Source organism: Saprolegnia diclina, assembly GCF_000281045.1.
Source record: "Saprolegnia diclina VS20 unplaced genomic scaffold supercont1.15, whole genome shotgun sequence".
Taxonomy (NCBI): domain Eukaryota; phylum Oomycota; class Saprolegniomycetes; order Saprolegniales; family Saprolegniaceae; genus Saprolegnia; species Saprolegnia diclina.
The window spans coordinates 293,524-315,151 of NW_008246082.1; the positions used below are offsets into that span (position 1 = coordinate 293,524).

Consider the following 21,628-nt stretch of genomic DNA (forward strand, 5'->3'; position numbering starts at 1 on the left):
GAGGATTCTAATGACCGGTGACAAACAAACGCTACCGCCCAGCCAGCACTCCAGTTGTGCAGGCGCCCTCCGTAGAGGGGCGCTGCTACCGTAATGACATTGTGTCTGTGGCTTCCTTTATTGTGGCGCTAGCGGGCAGCAGCATTGCTGCCGCAGGGATTGAACGATGGCTTTCGGTGCCATTGGGTAGCACGTCCACCGTCAGTAGTGTCACTGTGTCGCAACCGTGTTTGCATTGTGTTTCGTTTTGAAGCGACCTTGCTGCCAAAACAGGGGTGAACGACAGAGCTCCCAACGCTGTCTTGACAAGAACGCTACCAGGGACTCCGCCGTACTAGGTCGTTGCCGACAATTGCGTCAACATTTATCGTGCCCAGTTGATGCCGCCACCGTCGATATAAACGATCGGTGACGTGCTCCACCGTCTTGAGCAGAGTCGTTCCCTAGTGTTTCGTTGCGCGCAAATGGTGGTCAGCAGTGCGTGGTGGTGCACGTGTTGGAGTTTCGACGAGACTTGGAGGAGAGCATGACCGGAAACATCGCTCACGAATGGGTGGCGATACGCAAATTCGCTATCCTATCGGGTCTGTACCCGCCTAGTATGTATCGTTCCTCCGTTTATGGAATATGAAGCGCCCTGTTGTCCTACGCGTGCTCACAAAAAAACTTGTTTCAGCCTGGAATCGCACATGGGAACGAGCACTATGATAGCAGAAACCAAACTGCACGCGACACACGTGTGTCTACGATGACGAGAATGCGAAACCGTGGTTGTCCAGAACCACCAGGATGGTTCTATCACCAATGTAGTGAAGACAGGGACACCATGGCAGTGATGTCCTTGCTGCAGCCGAAGCAGGAATAATATTTTCCGCCGTCAGAGGACAGTAGGTCGGCGACGTGTGCCGTACTCATCTGACACATCTCACTAGAAGGACGAGCGGACACCGGGAGCTGCCTGAGGTATTGCAGCACAGATTGCACTCCAGTCCTTTCAGTCACTGTCCTTTCTACGTCTGAGTTCGTGCAAGGGCTTCGACACGACGTTTACGTCGACGTTTGTGACGACATACTGTACTAAGATCGAAACGTGACGTCGCGACTCGAGATGCGCCGTCCGACGTGTGAATGCATCAAACACTTCGCCTCCACAAGTCGAGGTTCGGGCGCGACGATCCTTTTCGACGCCTAGCATCAAAGGCCCACAATAATTTTAATCCTTGCTATTATTCTTATCAGGGCGTACGTTATTACGTGATTTACCCTTTGGTTTTGGCTTCGGTGCACGGTGCTCGATGCTCCTGTTGGTTCGACGTTGTTCTGATGTTGACACTTTGTGTTATGCTCATGCACGTGACGCCACTGTCCAGCCGCGGCGTGTGTCCTTGCTAGTATTCTATAGAGACAGGTTATACATCGATCTCACGTACTGGTCGTATTCCTAGTCCACGGTGCAGTGGCTTGCACCGGTGCTGTCAACATTTACGTGGGTTATGGAGAATGGGGTAGGGTAATGCGTACCGTTTACAGTACAATATTATACGTAACCTTCGGACGATCGTGGGCGCTATCGTGGGTGATGAGTCTTTTAGCAGTGCGTGTACCCGAGAGCTGAACTAGTATTCGCTATTTAATGATACCCGCAACACAGGAATGCACTCACGCCAAGCTTGTGCGTCACCACCCGTTGTCGTAAATCGTCGTACGTTCAAGCGTTGTGGAGTCTTGGTGAGCACGTTACTACAATTCTGCATGCGTGAACTAAAAGCGCAAACATTGCGACCGTCGGTGGTGGGTGTGGTGCCAGTCACAGCGGTGAAAATCGAAGACGCCAATACCAATCATTCGACGTATCTTCGATGTTTCGTTGAAAACGTCAAGCCACTTCATGGAACGAACCCATTCGCGCATGCTTCTCTTGGATAGTTGGGCGCGCGCCCAGAGTGGCGGAGAGATCCATGCGACTGGAGGCAGAGAAGAGGAGGATAGCATGGGAGGCGTGGGAGGATGCTGACGTCCCTGTAAAGGCCTTCACGGCGTTCCATAAATGCTGACTACGCCATACAAAGGCCCAGGTTACTTCAAGTAGCTGCCGTTCGGGCGGAAGAAGAAGAGTCGTTTTTCCACCGATTTTGCGCGATCACCCACACACAGCCGAGCGTGTAATCACGGGTGGGACCATGTGGACACGGGCCTGACAAGCACCACCCATGATGCTACGGAGGCCAGAATCAACAAGAAGGGACCGCCTAGCACCCCCGTACGTGAAGGCTGTAGACTGGAGCCAGCGTACTCGATCGACGTACGGCGCTGATATTTCAGAGCCGCTTAACCGTACGCTGTGCACCGTACGTACGCGCATGCGACACGTCTTCGAACTTCGATGCCACTGGGCGCGGTTTACAAATGCCAAGTGACAAGCCAACAAGGAACTTCCTTCCTCCAGCGTTCTTCTGGATGACTCAATGGCTTCGAACTTCGAACCATCTGAGTCCCAGCAATGGACAAACCCCCATTTACCTTCGCACGGGGTTTGTTTAACGCGTTTACCGTCCCCTTGTAACGATGCTTCAGACGCTTGAAGTAGAAGACGGCGACGTGGCAGAGGCAGAGTTTGCAGCCGCTTGGGAACTATGTGCACTGTGCATTTCGGGGCAGCAAGCAATCATACGCAATGTAGTGAGACTGATATGGTGGTCGTTGCTGGTCTCTGCACGACCTTGTTCGATATAAGTATACGTACACGCCTGTAGTACCCTGTAGTACGGTATTTGGGATCTACACTACGTTCTTAGCGCTTGAAATCGTGTCTATGACGAGCGGAATCTGCGCGGTGGGCTTTTCTGTTAGACCGGTAAACAAACCGCGTTTAAACCACGTCGTGTCGCAGCATGGGTGCAAGGTGGGATGCGAGGAAGGTGGATGGAACCTACGTCTTCCCGCCGCCGTGCATGGCGAAATCATCGCTACTTCTGCGCCAATGGACGCCTCTGACCACTAGCGCCCATGTGGTGTCTCTCTCGCTCTCTCCACTTCCCACTCGTTAGAAGAGCTACACGCCTCGGTACTAGTGTACTCGGTGATCCGACGAGTAGAATTCAACGCCATTCCGGTGGCTTGCTCGTGTCCTAACACGCCCAGGCGACGATTACTCTTGGGCTCCAATCGTCCCACTGTGTCGGCAGGGTTTGCCCCAAGGCGCCGTCGGGACATCCGGATACCGGTGGTGTCGCACTAGGCTGGAATAAGGCAATACCGGATACGGGTGTGTGATTACGGGGGATTGGGATATACCGACTTGCAGCCATCACGGTTATATGTGCTTCTTCGGCGAAATATCCCAGTTGCCATTTTGCAGGTTGTCGGACGCATGGTCGCGCAGTCGTGCAGTGTCGTCGCGCCGGCGCCGGACGTCGTCCTTACGCTCACCGACCTCGAGCTATCGAGCCCGCCGGCCGCGTGTGGCCGGTCCATCGCGCAGCAGCGCCAGTACTTTGTCCGCCTTCTCTGCCGCGAAGTGCTCAAAGTGCACACGCTCCTCCGCGCGCCGTTCGAGAAGCGCACGGTCATCGACACGTGCCGGTCCGTCGAAGAGAGCCTCTTCGCCGCCAACGCCGATTCCTTTGACGCGTACGTGCGCCACATGCGCACGCGTGTCCAGCTCATCGCCAAGAAGGGCTGCGCGCTCGTGCGCCAGACAAGCGACGACGACGTAGTGCAAGCGCCGACCGAGCCGACGAATGCAGCGCCGGCCACCACGACGCATGAAGAGACAGCCGCCGCGTTCCAGCAAGCGCAGCTGCGGTATACCGTGGGCGCGGCGTGGATAAAGAACCAACGCAAGCGGGCGCGCTTCCGCTGGAGTCTGGCAAGCCCGGCCGAAGACGCGCACGTCGACGCCGTCATGGCCTCGGCCCGCGCCGAAGTGCTCGCCTCGCTCCGCACCATGTATGCCGAACCCCTCGCTCTGTACGAGGCGCAGCTGCGCTCGTCGCTCGCGGTCCAACACCGGGACTGGGTCGCCTACGATCTGAGTGTTGTCCAGTCGCTCCGGGACGCGCTTCGCCCCGACGCCGAGACGGACGCCGAGATGTCGACGCTCCACACTCAGATCCAGCGCCTCCTCAAAGAGAAGGCGCTCTTCGACTACATGTGGGCCATGGAAATGGCGTCCACTTGATTATTTAACACCGCCGCAGTAGTAGGCCGCTCTCCCGTACGAATATAGCACGCATAGTTAATATAAAGAGCGCCACTTCTAGTTGAAGTACACCGTGTCTCCACGTGGCTCTTTGTCGTCCTCGCGTCGACTCGACTGCCGACTCAGACGCGACCTTCAAGTGGCGCTAATGACGCGGCAGCGTGCCGTGCCCCGGCCGCGCCCCGGCATTCCGATTCCGCCAAATCCGTGTCGACATGAAATAGTGTACGGCTTGAAGCGGCGCCGATGCAAGCCGATATACGCCGTGTGGCGGCCGCGACAAAAGGCTCGAGTGGGATAACGCCGTGGAGCTTTGAGTATTGCACGAGTGCATGGGACGAGCGAGCATCCGAGAGGCGGCGCCCTGTTGCCAGCGACACGCAATATTACACTATATCAATACGCGCCTTCAACCTGAATACGCCACGGATATAGTATATACGTTGGACCCACCGCAGAGACGTCACAGGCTCTTGCTCGTTGATCCAGCTCCAGAAAGGGCGCTCTCCCCTCAAAAGTGGCAAAAAATGCGACGTCAGAGGCGCTTGCCCCCGCGTATCGATATCTGTGGGGTTTTAGACCACGGGGATCGCCGTTTTGAAGTGCTGTTTCTCTTGGTGGCGTCGATTCAGGATACATTCGAACGATAGACAATTATGTTGTTGGCGCTAGACTACTAGAGCACGCTGCGGATCCTTGGGGACTCGTATCACACATACGTGGAGCTTGGAGCCTCTTGGCGTCCGTAGAATTGGCACGTGCGTCTCTCTTGTCCCGTGGTTTCGTACACTATTTACACTATTTCCGACGCCATGTTGCGACCTCAACTTGGCATCAAATCTTTTTTTTGTCCACAAGTCAATTCGCCTCGGTCCGTACCATGTCGGGCAAAGGAGGCAAGGGCAAGACGCCCGCAACGAAGGCTGCCAAGCAGCCAGCTCAAGCTCCCCCTGCTGCACCGGCCAAGGCTGCGTCCAAGGCCGCGCCCAAGCCCGCGTCGCCCAAGGCCAAGGCGCCGGTCGTGACGCCAGAGCTCGTAGCGCAAAAGAAGGCGCTCCTCGAGAGCCTCTCGACAAGCAAGGTGACGATGGCCCGTGATGCCAAGGCTGCGGATGAGGAGCTCGCGAAGCTTCTGAAGACGCCCAAGGCCCGTGTCCAGGGCACGGTCGCGCAGCTCGAAGAGGAAGCCAAGCAGCTCGAGTTCCGCCGTACGACGACGTCCATGTCGCTCAACGAAGAAAAGCGTGTGCTCAAGGACCTCGAGGCCATCAAGGTCCGGAAGGTCCAAGTCACCGAGTACGAGGAGTTCCAAGCGACCGTCCAGACGCTTAAGGACAAGAAGAACGAGCTCTACGATACGCTGCGCGCGACCGAGACGCACGAAAAGCTGCTTCAGGCCGAGCTCCGCAAGATGCAACTCGCGCTCGAGTTGCATACGACGCTCGACGCGTTCGAAACGATCACGATCTCGGTACCCAAGGACAAGATGGGCATGGTCGTCGGCAAGAACTACACCAAGCTGCGCCAGTTTGAAGAGACGTACCACGTGCTGCTCGACGTCGAGAACGGTATCCCATTGCTCTCTTCCATTCGTGTATCCTCATGCATGCGATAGGGACGCAGGAGGTCAAGGCGACGAGCTTGCCGAAGCAAAACGCGCTCGTGCTGGCCGCCATCAACAACATTGCGCTCGCGACGACGCAGTCGCTGGCCGTGCATCCGGACGTGCTCAAGCTGCTCATGATCCAGAAAGGTCTCCATCTCAAGGCGCTCGAGGCCAAGTGCGACGTCAAGATCGACGTGCAGCGCGCTGAAAACACAATCTCGTTCCAGGCGTCGCCCGAGCGCACAGCGCTGCTCGAAGCGACGCTCAAGTCGCTCAACACCAGCAAGGCGACCATCGACCTCCCGACCGACGTGATCCCCAAGCTCATTGGCAAGAAGGGCGAGGTCATCTCCAAGATCATGGAAGAGACCGGCGCGCTCCTCGACATTGACCGCGTCGTACGTGGCCCTTTCTTTCAATCTATCAGTGTATCAACTACTCACCTAGACCAACTGCGTGCACATTGTTGGCCCGGCCGAGAGCGTCGTCGCCGCGACCGCCCAGGTGGACGCGATCATCCACGACCAAGCCGCGACCGCCGTCAAGGTCAACGCGTCCGATGTCGCCTTCTTTGGGCGCTGGGATGCGTCGCAGTTCCCGGCATTTGTCGAGTACCTCATGGGCGACAAGGCGGCCAAGCTCAAGGCGCTGCGCAAGGAGGCTCTGGATATCCGTCTGCAAGTCAACAAGGTACACTATCAATGTTTCAAGTGAACCGCACAAATGGCGACTAGAACAAGAACCGGTTTGATGTCGACGGCAACCGCCACCAAATCGAAGCGCTCAAGGGCGCGATTCAGTCGGCGGTCGCGAGCTTCCTGGAGAACGTGCATACGTTTGATGTGGACGAGCGCTGCTTGAGCCTCATTATCGGCAAGAAGGGCTCCAAGATCAAGGCGATCGAGGCGGAGAGCGGCGCCAAGGTCGACATTCAAGGCCATACCCTCTACATCCTCGGCGAACCCGACCAGGTACGGCACCACTTGCTACACGCCGATGCTAAAGCGAGTGCAGATTCAAAAAGCAACGGCCTTGGTGGACGAGATTGTGGCCAAGAGCCAGCGGTCGGTCGTGTACACGTCATCGCACTTGACGAGCCTCTTGCTCAACAACAAGCGCGCCAAGCTCAACGAGATTGAAAAGGTGAGTGGCTGCAACGTGCAGCTGCCGCCGGCGCCCGCGGGCGGCAAGGCCCCGCGCACGAAAGCGACGACGATGGCCATCACGCTCACGGGCACGACGGTACGTCAAGATATCAATGTATCGACTTGATAGATATATGGATGTAGAGTGCGATTCAGCTCGCGTCGACGGCGCTCGAAGCACTCAACGCCGAGAACAAGGTCGTGTACCTCCCATTGGACAGCGACGAGGTCGCGACCGTGATTGGCAAGAAGGGCGAGACGATCATGAAGCTGGAGAAGGACACGGGGTGCCGTCTCCGTGTGCTGGACGACGCGTCGGATGGCGAGAGCAGCCGCGAGCTTGAGCTCATGGGCAACGCCGACCAAGTGGCGGCGGCGACGGCCGCGCTGGACGGGCTGCTTCGCACGTCGGCGCGCCAGCTCTTGCACTTGGACGAGTTCTCGGTCGCGTGCCTCATTGGCAAGAAGGGCGAGCGCATCAAGGAAGTGCGCGCGGCGCACCCGAACGTGACGCTCGACACGTTCCAAAAGAGCCAGGTGGTCCGCATCCAGGGCAACGACAAGGGCGACGTGGACGCGTGCGCAGCCGCGATTCTGGACCTGCTCCAGAACACGACGGTGTTTGAGACGATCAAGGCCAGCGGGCGCGGGCGCTTTGACGCCCTCCTTTCGGACCAGACGATCGCGCTGCACCTCGCGGAGCTTGAAGCGCAGGGTGGTGTGAAAGCCAGCGTGCTCGAGAACGGCGCGCAGGTCAAGCTCCGTGGGTCGCCGCTGGGCATCGCGAAGCTCAAGAGCTTCCTCGACATGCTCGCCGACGAGTCATCGCACTGCGTCGCGTCGATTCCGTTGTCGTCCAAAGCGCATGCGACGTCGCTGCGCGGGCCGACCGACGATAGCCTCCACGAGAATGTCCTCCAGGTTGTCAAGCAAACCAAGACGGTGATTCGCATCAAGGCCGACAAGGCGAGCCCGAGTGGCTTTGCCGTCTCGCTCGAAGGCGCGTCACTGGCCAAGGTCCTCGACGCCAAGCTCCGTATCGAGAGCCTCCTCCAGTTCTTCTTCCCGTCGCACGTCAAGGTCCTCTCGGGCGTCTCGGCCTCGGCCGTGCCCCGTCTCTTCCAGTCGCTGCCCCTCCTCGGTGCCTACCACGTACGTGTCCTCATCACTTTGGTGCTTTCGCTGTAACGGAGGGATGTAGGCGACCTTGTCGCTGGCGTCCAAAGACTCGATCAAGATCATCACTGACTCGGAGGCCAACACCAAAACGGTGCACAAGAAGCTCCAGGACATCCTCAAGGCGCATGTAAAGGAATACCATGAGATGACGATTCCTGGGTCGGTGACGCCCCTTTGTGTCGCAGGTCGCTCACCCTGTGTAGACACCTCGTGCCGCAGCTAGTCGGCAAGAATGGCGAGTCGATCAAGCGCCTCTCGAGTGAAAGCCATGCGACACTCAACTTGTCGCCCGCCGACGCCGACGACCCGTGGGCCACCCGGTCCCTCACGATCCACTCGCGCGACGAAGCTAACGTCAAGGCGGCGGTACCCTACCTGCCACTTTCGATATAGATCTGATGGCGCGTAGGTGCGGCTTGTCCAAGAGCTCTTGCATGCGTACGAAGCCGAGTGCGCGTCGGTCGTCGTGCCGCTGACGCTGCTCGACGCGGCAATGGGCCTCAAGCGCCAGAGCCCGAGTGGTGTCTCGTTCAACGTGCAGGAGAAGACGGACCTTTCGGCCACGATTCAGGTTCACGCCAAGAACGCCAGTGAGCGCGCGTCCACGGTCGCCAAGCTCCAAGAGCTCGTGGCCAATACGACGGTGCTGCAGATTGTCTTGCCGTCCAACGACATTGTCGGCTCGCTCATCGGGAAGGGCGGCGCCAACATCAAGACGCTCCAGTCCATGCACCCCGGTCTCTTTCCTATTTCAACGTGACGTTCGTCAACTCATACTACGATGCGTAGGGCTCCAGGTTGACATTCGCCGCGCTGAGAAGGACGGTGTCCAGAGCAAGGTGTCGCTCCGCGGCGACAAGGCGGCGGTGGCGGCCGCGGCCGTTTGGGTCCGCGAGAAGATTGCGTCGATCGTGGCCATGGACGTGGAGAAGCGCACGTTTACCAAGCCCAAGCCCGAGAAGGCGGCGGCGCCCGTCGACGCGCCAGTGGAAGCGCCAATCGAAACGCCGGCCAAACCGACGCGTCACGTCCCTGTGGGTGCGCCGGCGGCTCTGGACAAGAACGCGCGTCGCCGCCAGCGCAAGCGCGAAGAGAAGGAGCAGGCGGATGCTGCGGCGGCCAAGGCGGCCAAGGGCGTCCTCTCGCCGCGGGCCCACTACGGCCCCAAGTCGGACTTTGCGTCCCCCTTCAACTACCTTCCCCCCGGCACCAAGTAGAATGCTTTTTGGAGATGGAGACAACTGCGAGACTGTAGACAGCTGAATGACGACAATATCTACGTTGTACATATTGTACACAACACTAGGCGTTTTCCTGGCGCTGGGCCGCGGTCTTGACACCGGCACCAGCGATTGCCTTGAGCTCGGCGCTGTCTCTGGGCTCGGAAAACCCGAGCGCGGTGCGGGCTTCGGCCATGATAAAGACACTGCCGCAGACGACGACCACGTCGTTCTCACTGGCCGCCGCTACCCGTATCACCCTGAGAGAAGGCCGACGACGTCGCAGACGTACCGTCCATCGCAGCCGAGACGCCCGACGCGACGCTGCGCTCACCGTCGTGGAAGTGAAAACCATCGTCCTACGTCATGTCTTCGATTCAAATGTGGTGCGGGCTCGGGTTCGAACCGTCGCCGAGGGCCGGAGCGCAGCTTGAATCTCCGTCATGGTCGCACAGCGCGGGTGGTAGCCCTGTACGAAATGCACCTTGTTCGGCGTCGTCTTGGCCGTGAGGAGGTCGGTGACGTGAGCCATGTCCTTGTCGGCCGAGAAGCCGCAGACGAAGCGCAGACTTTGGCTTGGGTACCTCAGCTACCCACCGCCTTCAATGCATGCTGCTTTTGAGAGTCTTGTACCTCAAGGAGGTCGAGGAGCTTCTCAAAGGCCGGAAGGTTGTGGGCAACGTCCAGAACCACAGTCGCCTGCGGTGTCTTGACGACTTCAAAGCGGCACGGCGGCCGCGACGCCAGGCACTTGGCCACTGCGCTTGACGTCGTGTCGAGCGTCAGCTAGTACCTCTGCTCCTAAGCTCTGAAAACAAAGAGGGATAGGGAGATACCTTGGTCTTGTGCTGGCCGTGAAGGATGTTGAGCTGCACGGCCGCCATAAATGCTACGTCCGAGTTCTCGGCGTTGTAGTCCTTTGCGTGCGCCGGTGTCGGTGCCACGCACACGATCGGACTCTGCGCATTCCGCGCGTGCTGACGACAAGACGCTCAGAAATCGACTTGGGTGATGGGAGGAGCCGTACCTGCTGCATGATGTGCTGTGGCGTTTGCGGCCCGACAACCACCGGGACGTTGGGCTTCATAATGCCGGCCTTCTCGCGCGCAATCTCGGGGATCGTGCTGCCCAGAATACGCGTGTGGTCAAGCCTAGCGTATAGAGACATAGCGTCTTGGCCATCGAGGGCGAGCTACCCGATCGACGTGATGACCGAGAGGACCGGAGTCACAATGTTGGTCGCGTCCAGGCGGCCACCAAGACCGGTTTCAAGCACGACGCAGTCGACGTCTTGAGCTGCAAAGTGCTGCAGCGCCAGCATGGTCGTGAGCTCAAAGAAGGTGGCGGGAATGCCCTTGTCCTCGGTGAGCGCAAAGAGCGTCGGTAGGTGCGTCTCGACGTCGGCTTCCGAAATGAGCTCGCCGTTGATCTGGATGCGCTCGCGAAAGCACGACACGTGGGGCGAGACAAAGAGGCCGGTCTTGAAGCCCGACGCCTCCAGTGCCTTGGCGAGCTTCCACGAGACGGATCCCTTGCCGTTGGTCCCCGCCACGTGCACCGTGTCAAACCGCTACAAGAGGAGTTGAGGCGGCGGCGTCAACATGCGTGGGCGCACCGTCGCCGGCTGCCCGAGGGCGTCATGGAGCGCGACCGAGTTGCGGAGGCCCATCTTGACGGCCGCCGAGAACTGGTTGACGCCCAAGAGCCGCTTCAGCAGCACGTCATACGCGGTCATCTTCTCGTCCTTTCTTCGAGCACCACAGTCAAACGAGCCAATGAGGTTGCCGACACCCCTTCAAGGACCAATCAGAATCGGCGAAAGGGCACGCGACGATGCCATTGGCTACTCGATGCAAGAGTGGTATCTATGCATCACAAGCCGTTTCGAGGATGCACCTTCGGCCGCTGACCAAGAGCCCCGTCAAGGCGCCGCCACCACTGGGCCCGACAAGCGGGTCGCCGCGCAAGCAGCGAACGTTGGCAGCTGCCAAGGTAAGCGACGTCCGCGCTGCGCACGCATTTACTGCAAACGACCTCGTGACCATCTTGCCGGGCAACTACACCGAGTGTGACGCCAACGGCACGGGCACACTCCACGACATTCTCCTCTTTGACCAAAAGCTTCGGGATGCGACCGCCGCCGGCGTCCATCTCGAAGCCACGCAGTGGACGTCGTGGGACATGGCGCGCGCAAGCCGTGACGTCGAGCGCCCCGTCGACACGGCGTCGCTGCGCCTGCTCACGTCCAACAAGCTCACGTTGGAGATCCTCACGAGTGATCGCGGCCACCGCGTTGTACCCGCGCTCATTGCGCAGTGGGACCAAGACAAGTTTTCCGACAACGTATTATTTCCCGCTGCCTGTCGTATCGTATGAACGAAATTAGGGTCTTCGGCTCTGGACGATTCTCGACACGTTCTTCAACTCGCTTCCGTACGTATTTGTGCGCGCAGACGAGGTCCATACGAAGCTCGTCGTACGCTACGCGAGCGCAATGACGCAGCTCAAAGCTGCGCTGGCGGACGCGCTCTTTTGCTCGAACCCGTTCGTCGCAGCCGCCGTCACGGCGTCGCTTGCACCGACGCACTGCGAGAAGCTACCGTTGTACCACTACTGCCACCAGCTCGAGCGAGAGATCCAGCTGCTCAAGAATAGCTCCGCGGATCAATCCTGGGAGATGGTGCAACAACATGCAACATGCCATTTTATCCGATGCCATGTAGATCCATGCGACCGACGTCGGGCTCATGCAAGACGCGACCGCGCGCCTCCTCCTCGAGTACTGGAAGCTGCCCAAGCGCGAGCGGCTTGCATTTCTTGCCCAGATCTTTACGCACATTTCCGAAATGGAAGTCGAGATCGTTCGACTCCTTCTCGAGACGAGCACCTTTGTCCTACGCCGGGCGCTCGAAGAGCTCGGGTACGAGAGCAAGGAAGAGCGGCAGGCGCGCCACGTGCACACGATGACGAGCCTTGTCGCGAAATCGGTGACGGCGACGCTCGAGGCCAAGAAGCTCCGGCTGCAGAATGAAGCGAAGCGCAAGGAGCTTGAGCCGATCTCGCTTCGGCACAAGGGCATCCAGGTCAACCTGGACGTCGACCTCTTGCCTACGGTCGGGTCACCACCCCATACGCCAAAAGAAAGCTTGTACTCGCCACGCCGGTTTGTCGCCAACCGGGAGAAGAGTTTGCAGCTGCTCACCGAGCACAAGATCAAAGAAACAAAGAGCCGCGTGCTCGTCAAGGACCTCTGGACGGTCGCGGCGCTCACCGACAACCTTATCCACCACCTCTCTACGTTTGTCGACAATGGCAACGACAAGCACAACGTTCCGCTGCAGGTGCTCTCGATGGCGACGCTTCTGCTCGAGTGGTACTACTTGTCTGTACGAACGGTGCAACGAGGCGCGTAGGCTGCGCTTTGAAAAGACGCGCGCAGTCTCGTCGGCGAAAGAAGCGACGTTGGAGCTCCACGCCAACCCCCACTACAAGCAGTGCATGGTCAACATGCTCCAGCTCTTTATGGACCACGACCATGCACCGCTGAGCATCAAGACCGAAGCCCAGGCGCTGCAAGACTACGTTCTCAACCAACGCGCACCGGCGCACATGACGGGCAATATTCCCCGGTGCGATAGTTCCACACCTACACTGTCGAATGACATGAATGTAGCAATGACGACGCGCTGCACGCGGCACCGAGTGTGCACCCGTCGGACGTGCGCAATTTTCTAAAGCTCGGGTTCCCGGCCGAGATTGCGTCGCACCTCGTGACGATCGCCTCGGACACGACCGCGCTCGAGAAGCAGTCGCATCTGCTTCTCCTCATGGAGCAGCTCGAGCGCCACACGCGCAACACGCTGCACAAGCCATCGTCGGCCAAACCGTCGGGCTTTGGCGACCGCCCCGTCTCGTCGGAAGCGTCCGTGGCGCTGCTGCTCGACAACATCAAGGGCTTGATCGCGACGGCCAACGATGCCAACCGCGAGGCCATTGGCCACCAAGCCGCCGCGCTCGTCTTGGGCTACACGACCAGCCGCAAACAATCCTCGATGGTCTCGGGTCACATGCGGACGCTGGACGCCGAGAGCGTCTGCCACGTGCTATTGACCAAACTCGAGCACGAGATGCAGACCGGGCCGCTCCAGCACTCGACGCGGCGTGAGCTCACGCGACTGCACTCGCTCGTCGCTACGTTCGTGCACGCAGACGACGCGCCGTCGACGACCGAAGCCCTCTTGGCGCCCGACCATATTCAGAACAGCATTTCGTGGCTGGGCGCACTCGTCGCCCAAGCGCTGCTGCAAAAAGCCTCGCTGGGACCGTCGACCGGCGCGGTCTTGGACGCCTTGCACGTACGTATGGTTTATCACATGGATCATATGGACACTGTGTCTGCAATAGAGCCTCTTGATCAAGACGCAGGCCAAGATGCACGGTGCGTCCGTCCACGCGTGTTTGGCGACCATGGTCAACGCGCTCCAGCTCGCCAAGGACAAGAAGGTGCTCGCCGACTTTATCCAAGGCCTCGATGACCTCCAAGCAACACTCAAAGCACTTTTGCAGCCGTTGGGACTTGGCACGACAGTGGTCAAACCACAAGAGGCGCATTGGGCCATGCCGGACGCAGCCATCGACGCGGTGGTCGCCGACGTTCGCGTGGACGCGACGCCCGTCTGTATCATGCAGCTCGCGACCGCGCTACGGAATCTTCACGAGGCCAACGTGGCCGCGGCGTCAGCGCCCAAGCCACGCGCCAATCTCTTTCCCGGTCTCATGGCGCTGGAGAAGGACAAGGGACGGCGGCCCCACGTGCTCGGTATCTCGGTCGCCGAGCTCTCCGAGATGTTTAGCGAGAACAAGGTCGTTATGAACCTCAGCACCGTGCTCAAGCTCATGTACCAGGTCCGACGCGCTGCATGAACACGTAGCGACGAGGTGGTCGTAGATCTACCGCGAGCGGTATGAGTGCAACCTCACCGACCAAGACAGCGTCGGGTCCACAGCCTTTATCGATTTTGTGTACGACTGGTACCTTCGCAAGTACGTGCTTCGCCATCGCGACCTCTCGGACGGAGCGCGTAGGTATGGACTCCGGAAACTAGCGATGCAGCACCTCTCCAAGCTCCTTCTCTCGCTCAAGAAGCACCGCAAGCACAGCAAAAAATGTCTTTTGTACGTACGTCCTCGAGAATGGACACATTGTCTGAGAAGCGTCTAGGTTTAGCCGCTTTTTAGGCGTCGAGATATCCTTTTCCCCATGTTTTGGTTGCGTGTGAGTAGTCGCGACAGGTCCTTGACGCAGTGTACCTCCCCGCATACGAGTACGGAACACTCAACTTTGCTTTGGTACAACAAACCGAGTGGGAATAACGACTGACTCTCAACTAGGGACTTTTGCATCTCTGGACCAACGGCTCGTTCTTGCTCAACGCGAACACCTCTGCCAAAATGCCGCTGGCGACACTGCTCTCGATGCTCGAAGACAGGTATCAATCAATCTATCAATCTATCGACGGACGCGTCGTTAGCTATGACAAGCGGTTCGGGCCTTTTTGCTCCACCGAGCAGATCAAGGCCAAGGTGACGGCCAAGACGTGCGTCGACGACGTGTCGGTCATCGACCAAGATGTGGCCCTCGAAATCGCCCTCGACGAATTTAGCGCCATGAAAGTCATCGTGGAAACGGTGTCGTCCGCAGAAAATAAGACAAGTTGTCTATAGTTTGCCTGACTAGATGCTACTCGACATTTACGCGGCCGGGGACGTGCTCGGGCAAGACGACATGGGCTACGACGAGTTCTCCATCGTGCTGCACGACCTCGCGCCGTGCATCTCGGACCGTGACACCGCACGACTCTACCGCGACGCCGTCGCGGATGTGTCGCTCGGCACGGTGCCCCGGGCGCGGTTCGTGGCGGTCATCCTCGACAACGGCGTGCTCTCGACACGCCAAAACAAGTTCAAGGCGTCCGGGGCCGCGTACCCGACAGTATTTTGAATATTGCAATTGAGCTTGGTCCAAGCCATGGTCGTAGGAGTACGAAGACGACCAGTTCACGGCACTCGACGAGACGTGGCAGGCCACCGAGAGCGACCTGCTCGCCGCCGTGCAGCGGATACCCCACGCCGAGACCGCTGCGTCGCTCACCTTGCGCGTCCGCATTCTCAAAATGGTCAACTTGTCTGCGCAAATGGCGATATGACGGAAACGGCGTTAGATTATCGCACGGAAGATCGACTCGGAGACCGCGTGGGTCGCGTACCGTACGATTGTACGGGATGTCAACCGGTTTCGGGACCTCCAAGCAGCCGAGATTGCAGCCATCAAGGCCAAAGAAGCCACGTTCAAGGACGCTGTCGCGCGTCTCACGTCGGTCAAGTTCAAGCTGCTGCGCAAAGGGTCCGCCACCAAGACCGAAACCAATCCCGCCAGTACGAGCGCAACCTCGGTCGTGGCCTTTGTCACCGAGTTGGACGAGAACGCGCTCGAGATCGACGCGCCTCCAGCGGTGGTCGCGCAGCTCGAAGAAAAGCTCCGGGACGAGCTACTTCGACTCTCGGACGCCGCGGACGCCTCCAAAATTGAAGCGACGCTCGACTCGTACGGCGTCGCTGTGCAGAAAGTACGGCGCGTGAATGAGAAGTATGCCAAGATCCTGCGTCGGGTGACGGTGGCGATGAAGGCGCTGGGACCAACAACGACACCAACAACGACCGAGTCGGACACCAACGACATGGACGACGGAGGCGACGCAGGTTGAGCTTTGTGTGCACCGTTTAAACACTGGATCGAAACAAGATTGCTCGATGTTAAAAGCTCAGTGCACCGTAGCCAAGCCCCGCGGGGGGCGGCGATCGCGCATCGTGCAGACGCGGGGGGGCGTCGGCTTCGGCGAGGGTCGTTGCTACTCCAAGCGTGAGTCACTGGAGATTGCGAAGTAAAAACTACCTTGGAGTTGCTGCTCGAGCATCGCAGCGTAATCGGTCGGCTGCGCGGCGAGCATTGGCGACTTGGGCGTCGACGTCGATGCAAACGCCGTGGTCGGGCGCGTCACGGGCCCGTCGAGCTGCTTGCAGGGGCAGTCGCAGTCTGAGACTGGGCACACATCGTGCGTGGCGAACCAGTCGGTCATGTGATGCGCGTGGCCGCCTACCCCCAACCCGTCGACTAATTAACGAAAACCAAGAGTCGTACCGTGCTTGCACGTCTGGCACCACGTAAACCACTCTGCGAATGGGATGCTCGAGAGGTCGGCGAGGCTGTCGGCGTGGCTGCTGTGGCTTTCATGCTCCAACTTGAGTTTGTCGCCTTTGCGGAGCGCAAGCTCCAAGTACGGGTTGAGGGCGCCAAACGGCAGCAAGCACAGTGCGCACTGTGGCAAGGGCTTCTTGCAGCTCGGGCAGTTGTTGAGTTTTGGCTTGGCCTTGACGAGCCAGTCGCCGTTGCCGACACGGAGCAGCGACGAGAGCGCGAGCGACGACCCACAAAAGTTGCAGCGTACGTACATCTGCGGCTGCGGGAGGTTCATTTGCGCGGGCGCGGCGCCTCCGTCCGGCGACGAGAGCGCCGTGAGCTGGTCCATGAGCTGGGCCCGGCCCACATCAAAGAGCGCGCGCTCGTGGAAGAGCTGCCATTGGTTGAGCAGATCGCGGTACAATGCGATCCACGTCGCCATCATCGGGTACTCGCTCGGCACGACGCGCGCCGCCAGCAGCGCAATCGTTTGGATATCGCCCGTGCGATCCAAGTACTCTTGGAGCAACGTGGGGTCGAGGCCAATGAGGAGGAGGCCCTGGAGGTTGCCGTCGCGCACGCAGCGCTCGACACAAGTGTCGATAAAGCGCGTGAGCGCGTCGAGCGGAAGGAACCGACACGCAAACGCGGTGCGGTCCGAGAGGAGCAAGGTCTCGTCGTGCAAAATAGAGGCAAAGAGCGGCGGCCCGTCGTCGACGACAGGCATGAACGACGCGCTCGAGTTGCGCCGGAGGTGGGCGGCCACATTGTTCTTGGGCGGCCGATGCAACGGCGTCGACGTGGACGCGGCGAGGTCCTTGGCCGTGCTCAAAAACGAACAGAGCGCGTGGAGGTACCGGGGCGCGCCGCTCGATTGGACCTCGGGGCGCTTGAGGAGCTGCAAAATCATCGAGCCCCAGAGTGCATTCGTGGTCGGCCCGTTCACCGAGTAGCCTGCGATCGCCATGGCCACCAGCTGACGCAGATCGCGGTGCGGGTCCGAGTCGGCGCCCCGCTGGAGCACCGAGACGGCCGCAAGGAGGTCGCCGTGAAAGACGGCGAGCGCCGCCGCACGGTCATAGTCGTGCGTCGACTCGCACTGAGCCAAGAGCGACGAGAGCGACGGCAAGGACGCGGCGAGGGGCGGGTCGTCCATGTAGTCTTCGTTGAGCGAGGCCCACGACCCGTTGTTGAGCTTTGTACGAGGCATCGCCGATGCGTTGAGGCCTAGCCCGCACTCGGGGTCCCACTGGCACGCGAGGAGTGCGGTGCGCCGTCCGAGGCTGTCGTAGACGAGGCAGCCGAGGTTCGGGTCGCGCATCGACGTCTCCATGGACGAGCTCGAGAGCGCGGGGGCCTTCGAGAGACCGAGAAGGTGCTGAACCCCAGCGTTCATGAGGGCTTGCGCGTCGATGGGCCACGCGCGGAGCGGGCCGCGGTGCAAGCTCGATGTCAACAATCCTATTTTGTATCAATCTACCAAGTTGATACAAAAAGACACAACGTACCGCGCGCGTCTTGGCTGTGCATGTCCAAGGTCGCAATCGCGTGTCGCCGCAGGGCCTCGACTTGCTCGACCCACATCCACACAAAACGCAGATCGCGGTTGTCTTCCTTGACGAAGATCTGCAGCGACGTGAGCACGTTCATCGAGTAGCCGGCCTTGACGCGGCGCACCATGCGCGCCGCAATGTCGTCGTGGCCCCGGCGTTCCGGCACCTAGCACAAACACGAGAACGGTAAGGTGGGATCCGGCGCCAGAGACGACGAGCGTACCCCCGACGCGTCGGCAAAGAGGAAGTTGCCGCAGCCAAAGCCGAGCTGCCCCGTCGACGCCAGCGCCAAAGGCATTGTATCGTGGATCGACACGTTCTCCAATTTGCCCGTGATCGACGCGGTCACGAGGCGGTCCGGGTTGGCAACAACATCGGCGTTGGTGACCGCCCGCCACGAGAAAGCAAACACGGGCTCCTTGGTCGACCGCCGCTTGACGGGCTTGCGCAGCGAGCCCGAGGGCTGGTCGACGTCCCAGAGCGAGATCGATCGATCGTCCGAGGTCGTAGTCGCGAGAATACCGGGCTTGGTCGGCGACCACGCGATTTGCGTAATCGTCTTGCCGCTTGGGTAGATGGACACGAGCGGCTCGGGCGCGTCGCCCTGTCGGATCGAGCGGATGTCCCACACTTTTACGGGCTCTTTCGGGTCGTCGCTGTACGTGGCGAGGATGTGCGGACGGTGCGTGTCGAACACGACGCCGTAGACACCTAACCGCGATGGCGAAATCGCTCTCTAGCGCCATGTAGCATCCTCAAACCTTTGGTGTGTGCCGAGACGACCATGGGCGTTGTCTTGGTGCGCAGATCGTAGATGCGGAGCCTAACGAGAGGTCACTTGGCATATAGTCGAGTAGGGTGCCACAGACCATTTGAAGCCCGTGCCCGTCGCGAGGTACGACGGGTCGGAGGGCAGCCACGCCATGGCCACGATGGCCTCCGCGTGCGACAGCTCGTGCGTGATCATGGGCTTGGTGAAAAACGAAAAACCTATTTGACCACGTAGGTACGCCTGTGGAGTCGATGTTTACCGGCGCCGGACCGGCTCTGAAAATGGTTTTGCTTGGACTCGTAGTGGGGCGGATCTACGGACCCTGGTGGAGGTTAGAAGCAGCAACGGGGTGCGTACCGGCGAGGATCGGGCCCGCGGCAAGCGACGTCATGGGCGTTTGCGTCGTGAGGTCCCACACGAACGCGCAGCAGTCGACGCGGACCTTCTCAAACCCGGCGGCGATCTGCGTCGGGTTGTGCGGGTTCCATGCCACCGTGTTGCACGCAATCGGCGTGTGCATGGATGGCCGCGACGACTTGAGGCCCGGCATGGGCTGCAGTAGGTTCGTTGAGCTTCCGGACGTGCGCGATGGCATGAGCTCGACGACGGTCTGGCTAAAATCCGACAAGATGACCTTGCCCGCGCCGACGCCGGCCGCGATGAGCTGGCGGGGCAGCGGGCACCACTGCAGGCTCTTCACTTGGGCGATGTCCGAGTTGGTTTGCACCATGCGGAAGATATCCTTCTTGCGGCGGGCGGTCGTGACGTGCGGGAGGCTGTGCAGCATCGTGTCGACGTCAACGCCCATGAGGTCCATGCCATTGCCCGCCATCTCGCGCTGCGTCTGGCACTCGTAGAGGCTCAGCGAGTCGGCGCCGGCCGCGAAGAGCGCGCTGTTGTACGGGCACCACTCGACGAGCACCTTGGGGTTGTACGGCTTCGTGCTCATCTTGCCAAATATGCCACTTCCGCAAGCATTTTACCCATATAGAGTGGATTTAACCTGCAAAAAACCTAGGCAACGGCGTTCAAATCCGCCATTGGCCAATATGAGAGCGAATAAGCCAATGGGAGGCGAGGTAGGTGGCAGGACGGCAATTCTGCAATGTGGCAGCAGCCGCCGACCACCTGGGACGACTTTAGCCGGTGGGCCGCGCCCGTGCTCAAGGAGACCGCGCCCATCGAGGAACTCAGCTATGCCCACTCGCGCTCCATGACGATCCTCAAGGCGCTGGAACGCGCCAAGCTTTTGTCCACGCCCGGCGTCCAGCACAAGAAGCACAAAACGACGGTCGCGCCCACCAAGAAGAAGCTCGTGCTGCACATTGTTGGCGCGGATCAGCGCGAAGGAACCTCCGTGCCCGCGACGCTCAAGGTGTTTGAGGTGCTGCTCGCTGCCTTTGGAAGCGCGGGCCAGCCCGACCACGGCTACGAAGAACTCGTGCTCGTCCTCATTGGGCCTAACGTCGAGCAGCGTCTACATGGCACAGCGTCCACGAGCGCGATCCCCGGCAGCGACAAGAGCGTCTGCGTCGTGTACGCGTCGGAGCTCTGGTCGGAGCACCTTGCAGGCCCGATGTATCTGTCGCCGTCGGCCATTTTTTGCTTCAACGCTGGCGTGTGGGGCTACGACGAGTGGCTTCCGACGTTTGCGCTCATGATGACCGAAGAGCCCAAAACGCCGATCGTCATCACGTCGTACAACGCACTCGAGGCGATCGACGACGCCGACTGCCTCGACGATTTGGAAATGGCGTTTGTCTGGCGCTGGCGGCACGAAGTGAACGCATTCTGGTGCCTCACGCAGCGCGCGACGCAGCACACGCTGCCGGACCGCGTCTTGAACGAAAACCAGTCGTGGCAGTGCATCGCAGCGACCCCCCACTAACGTGCATTGGCCTGCGTCGGTCGTTGATAGGCCATCAATAAACGTATAAACTTTTTCGTGTGTAGCGACGATATATGGCATGCTTGCAACCCTCGACATTCGATACGCCATAGCGTCAGACAATAAGCTGCGAGGTGCTGGAAATAATTCCAGCATTTTTCATTGCTTTCTACATTTTGGCCACGCACCGCTACGGCAGGCGTGAGGCTTGTCGATTCCGAATCGAATCTTTTGCAATTTTCACCAATCGCTGGGATATTCTCAGGGGCGCTTTCTCTAGCTCTAGAGAGGTCGTATGCCAACGTGCGTGGCTATCAAAGACTTGCAAGCATATATATAACTCGCCAACGATTTTTTTCCAGCATATTTCGTCTAGATATTCAACGCGAGCCCATGCATGGCGCTCTCAGCCTTCATAATTCTAGACAGATGTCCTTGGCCACTGAAATGACCCCAGCGTTGTGGCTACGCGCATATAGCGTGGTTTCGAAAATGCCATTTTATTCTAATCAATGCACTGAAAAATCACACAGGAATAACACCTAGTGAACCTCACTAGCGACTTGTAGTGGGCCGTTGAAAATAATCCCAGCATTTTCCAATATTTACTTGACGCAAAGCTTGTTGCCGTCGCTGCGCTTGATCTTGAATGTCGACATTGAGTTATCAATGTCGACCTCAAGTGGTCAAGCGCTTTTATAGAAGCGGCAATGGCGGTGCATATGTATCCGGAAGCTTATCCGGATGAAAGGTGCTCGGCGTCGTTGCTCGGCAGCGTGGTGACGTGGTTTGAAGTTTTTTATGGAGTCGTATGTTTTGTTCGATAT

General features: G+C 59.3%; 6 protein-coding genes across 6 annotated transcripts; 4 read left to right on the forward strand and 2 right to left on the reverse strand.

Annotated features, from left to right (window-relative positions):
* The first annotated feature begins 3,330 nt into the window (after positions 1–3,330).
* SDRG_05669 (hypothetical protein) lies at positions 3,331–4,275 on the forward strand. The gene has a single exon (XM_008611398.1). The coding sequence runs from the start codon at positions 3,371–3,373 to the stop codon at positions 4,178–4,180; it is 810 nt and encodes a 269-aa protein (XP_008609620.1). The 5' UTR covers positions 3,331–3,370; the 3' UTR covers positions 4,181–4,275.
* Positions 4,276–5,057: 782 nt separating this feature from the next.
* Positions 5,058–9,436, forward strand: SDRG_05670 (hypothetical protein). Its single transcript, XM_008611399.1, has 10 exons — positions 5,058–5,769; positions 5,817–6,205; positions 6,255–6,497; positions 6,542–6,778; positions 6,822–7,049; positions 7,097–8,104; positions 8,154–8,290; positions 8,335–8,497; positions 8,541–8,868; positions 8,921–9,436. Exons 1-10 carry the CDS (start codon positions 5,082–5,084, stop codon positions 9,346–9,348), a joined length of 3,849 nt encoding a protein of 1,282 aa, XP_008609621.1. The 5' UTR covers positions 5,058–5,081; the 3' UTR covers positions 9,349–9,436.
* Positions 9,374–11,113, reverse strand: SDRG_05671 (hypothetical protein). Its single transcript, XM_008611400.1, has 8 exons — positions 10,967–11,113; positions 10,548–10,921; positions 10,379–10,502; positions 10,188–10,328; positions 9,985–10,137; positions 9,758–9,940; positions 9,644–9,710; positions 9,374–9,597 (listed from the first exon to the last, which is right to left on the reverse strand). Exons 1-8 carry the CDS (start codon positions 11,084–11,086, stop codon positions 9,434–9,436), a joined length of 1,326 nt encoding a protein of 441 aa, XP_008609622.1. The 5' UTR covers positions 11,087–11,113; the 3' UTR covers positions 9,374–9,433.
* A 128-nt stretch (positions 11,114–11,241) lies between these two features.
* On the forward strand, positions 11,242–16,175 carry SDRG_05672 (hypothetical protein; the record flags this gene model as incomplete). The annotated part of the gene is made up of 15 exons (XM_008611401.1): positions 11,242–11,694; positions 11,738–12,031; positions 12,075–12,724; positions 12,765–12,980; positions 13,025–13,706; positions 13,756–14,256; positions 14,300–14,394; positions 14,437–14,526; positions 14,573–14,591; positions 14,635–14,700; positions 14,743–14,840; positions 14,883–15,039; positions 15,089–15,343; positions 15,390–15,527; positions 15,573–16,175. 15 exons carry the CDS (start codon positions 11,242–11,244, stop codon positions 16,113–16,115), a joined length of 4,257 nt encoding a protein of 1,418 aa, XP_008609623.1. The 3' UTR covers positions 16,116–16,175.
* On the reverse strand, positions 16,165–19,862 carry SDRG_05673 (hypothetical protein; the record flags this gene model as incomplete). The annotated part of the gene is made up of 9 exons (XM_008611402.1): positions 16,165–16,259; positions 16,304–16,504; positions 16,550–18,049; positions 18,097–18,307; positions 18,365–18,852; positions 18,903–18,964; positions 19,011–19,131; positions 19,173–19,226; positions 19,271–19,862. 9 exons carry the CDS (start codon positions 19,860–19,862, stop codon positions 16,165–16,167), a joined length of 3,324 nt encoding a protein of 1,107 aa, XP_008609624.1.
* Positions 19,863–20,000: 138 nt separating this feature from the next.
* Positions 20,001–20,922, forward strand: SDRG_05674 (hypothetical protein). The gene has a single exon (XM_008611403.1). It carries the CDS (start codon positions 20,019–20,021, stop codon positions 20,799–20,801), a length of 783 nt encoding a protein of 260 aa, XP_008609625.1. The 5' UTR covers positions 20,001–20,018; the 3' UTR covers positions 20,802–20,922.
* Positions 20,923–21,628: the final 706 nt, after the last annotated feature.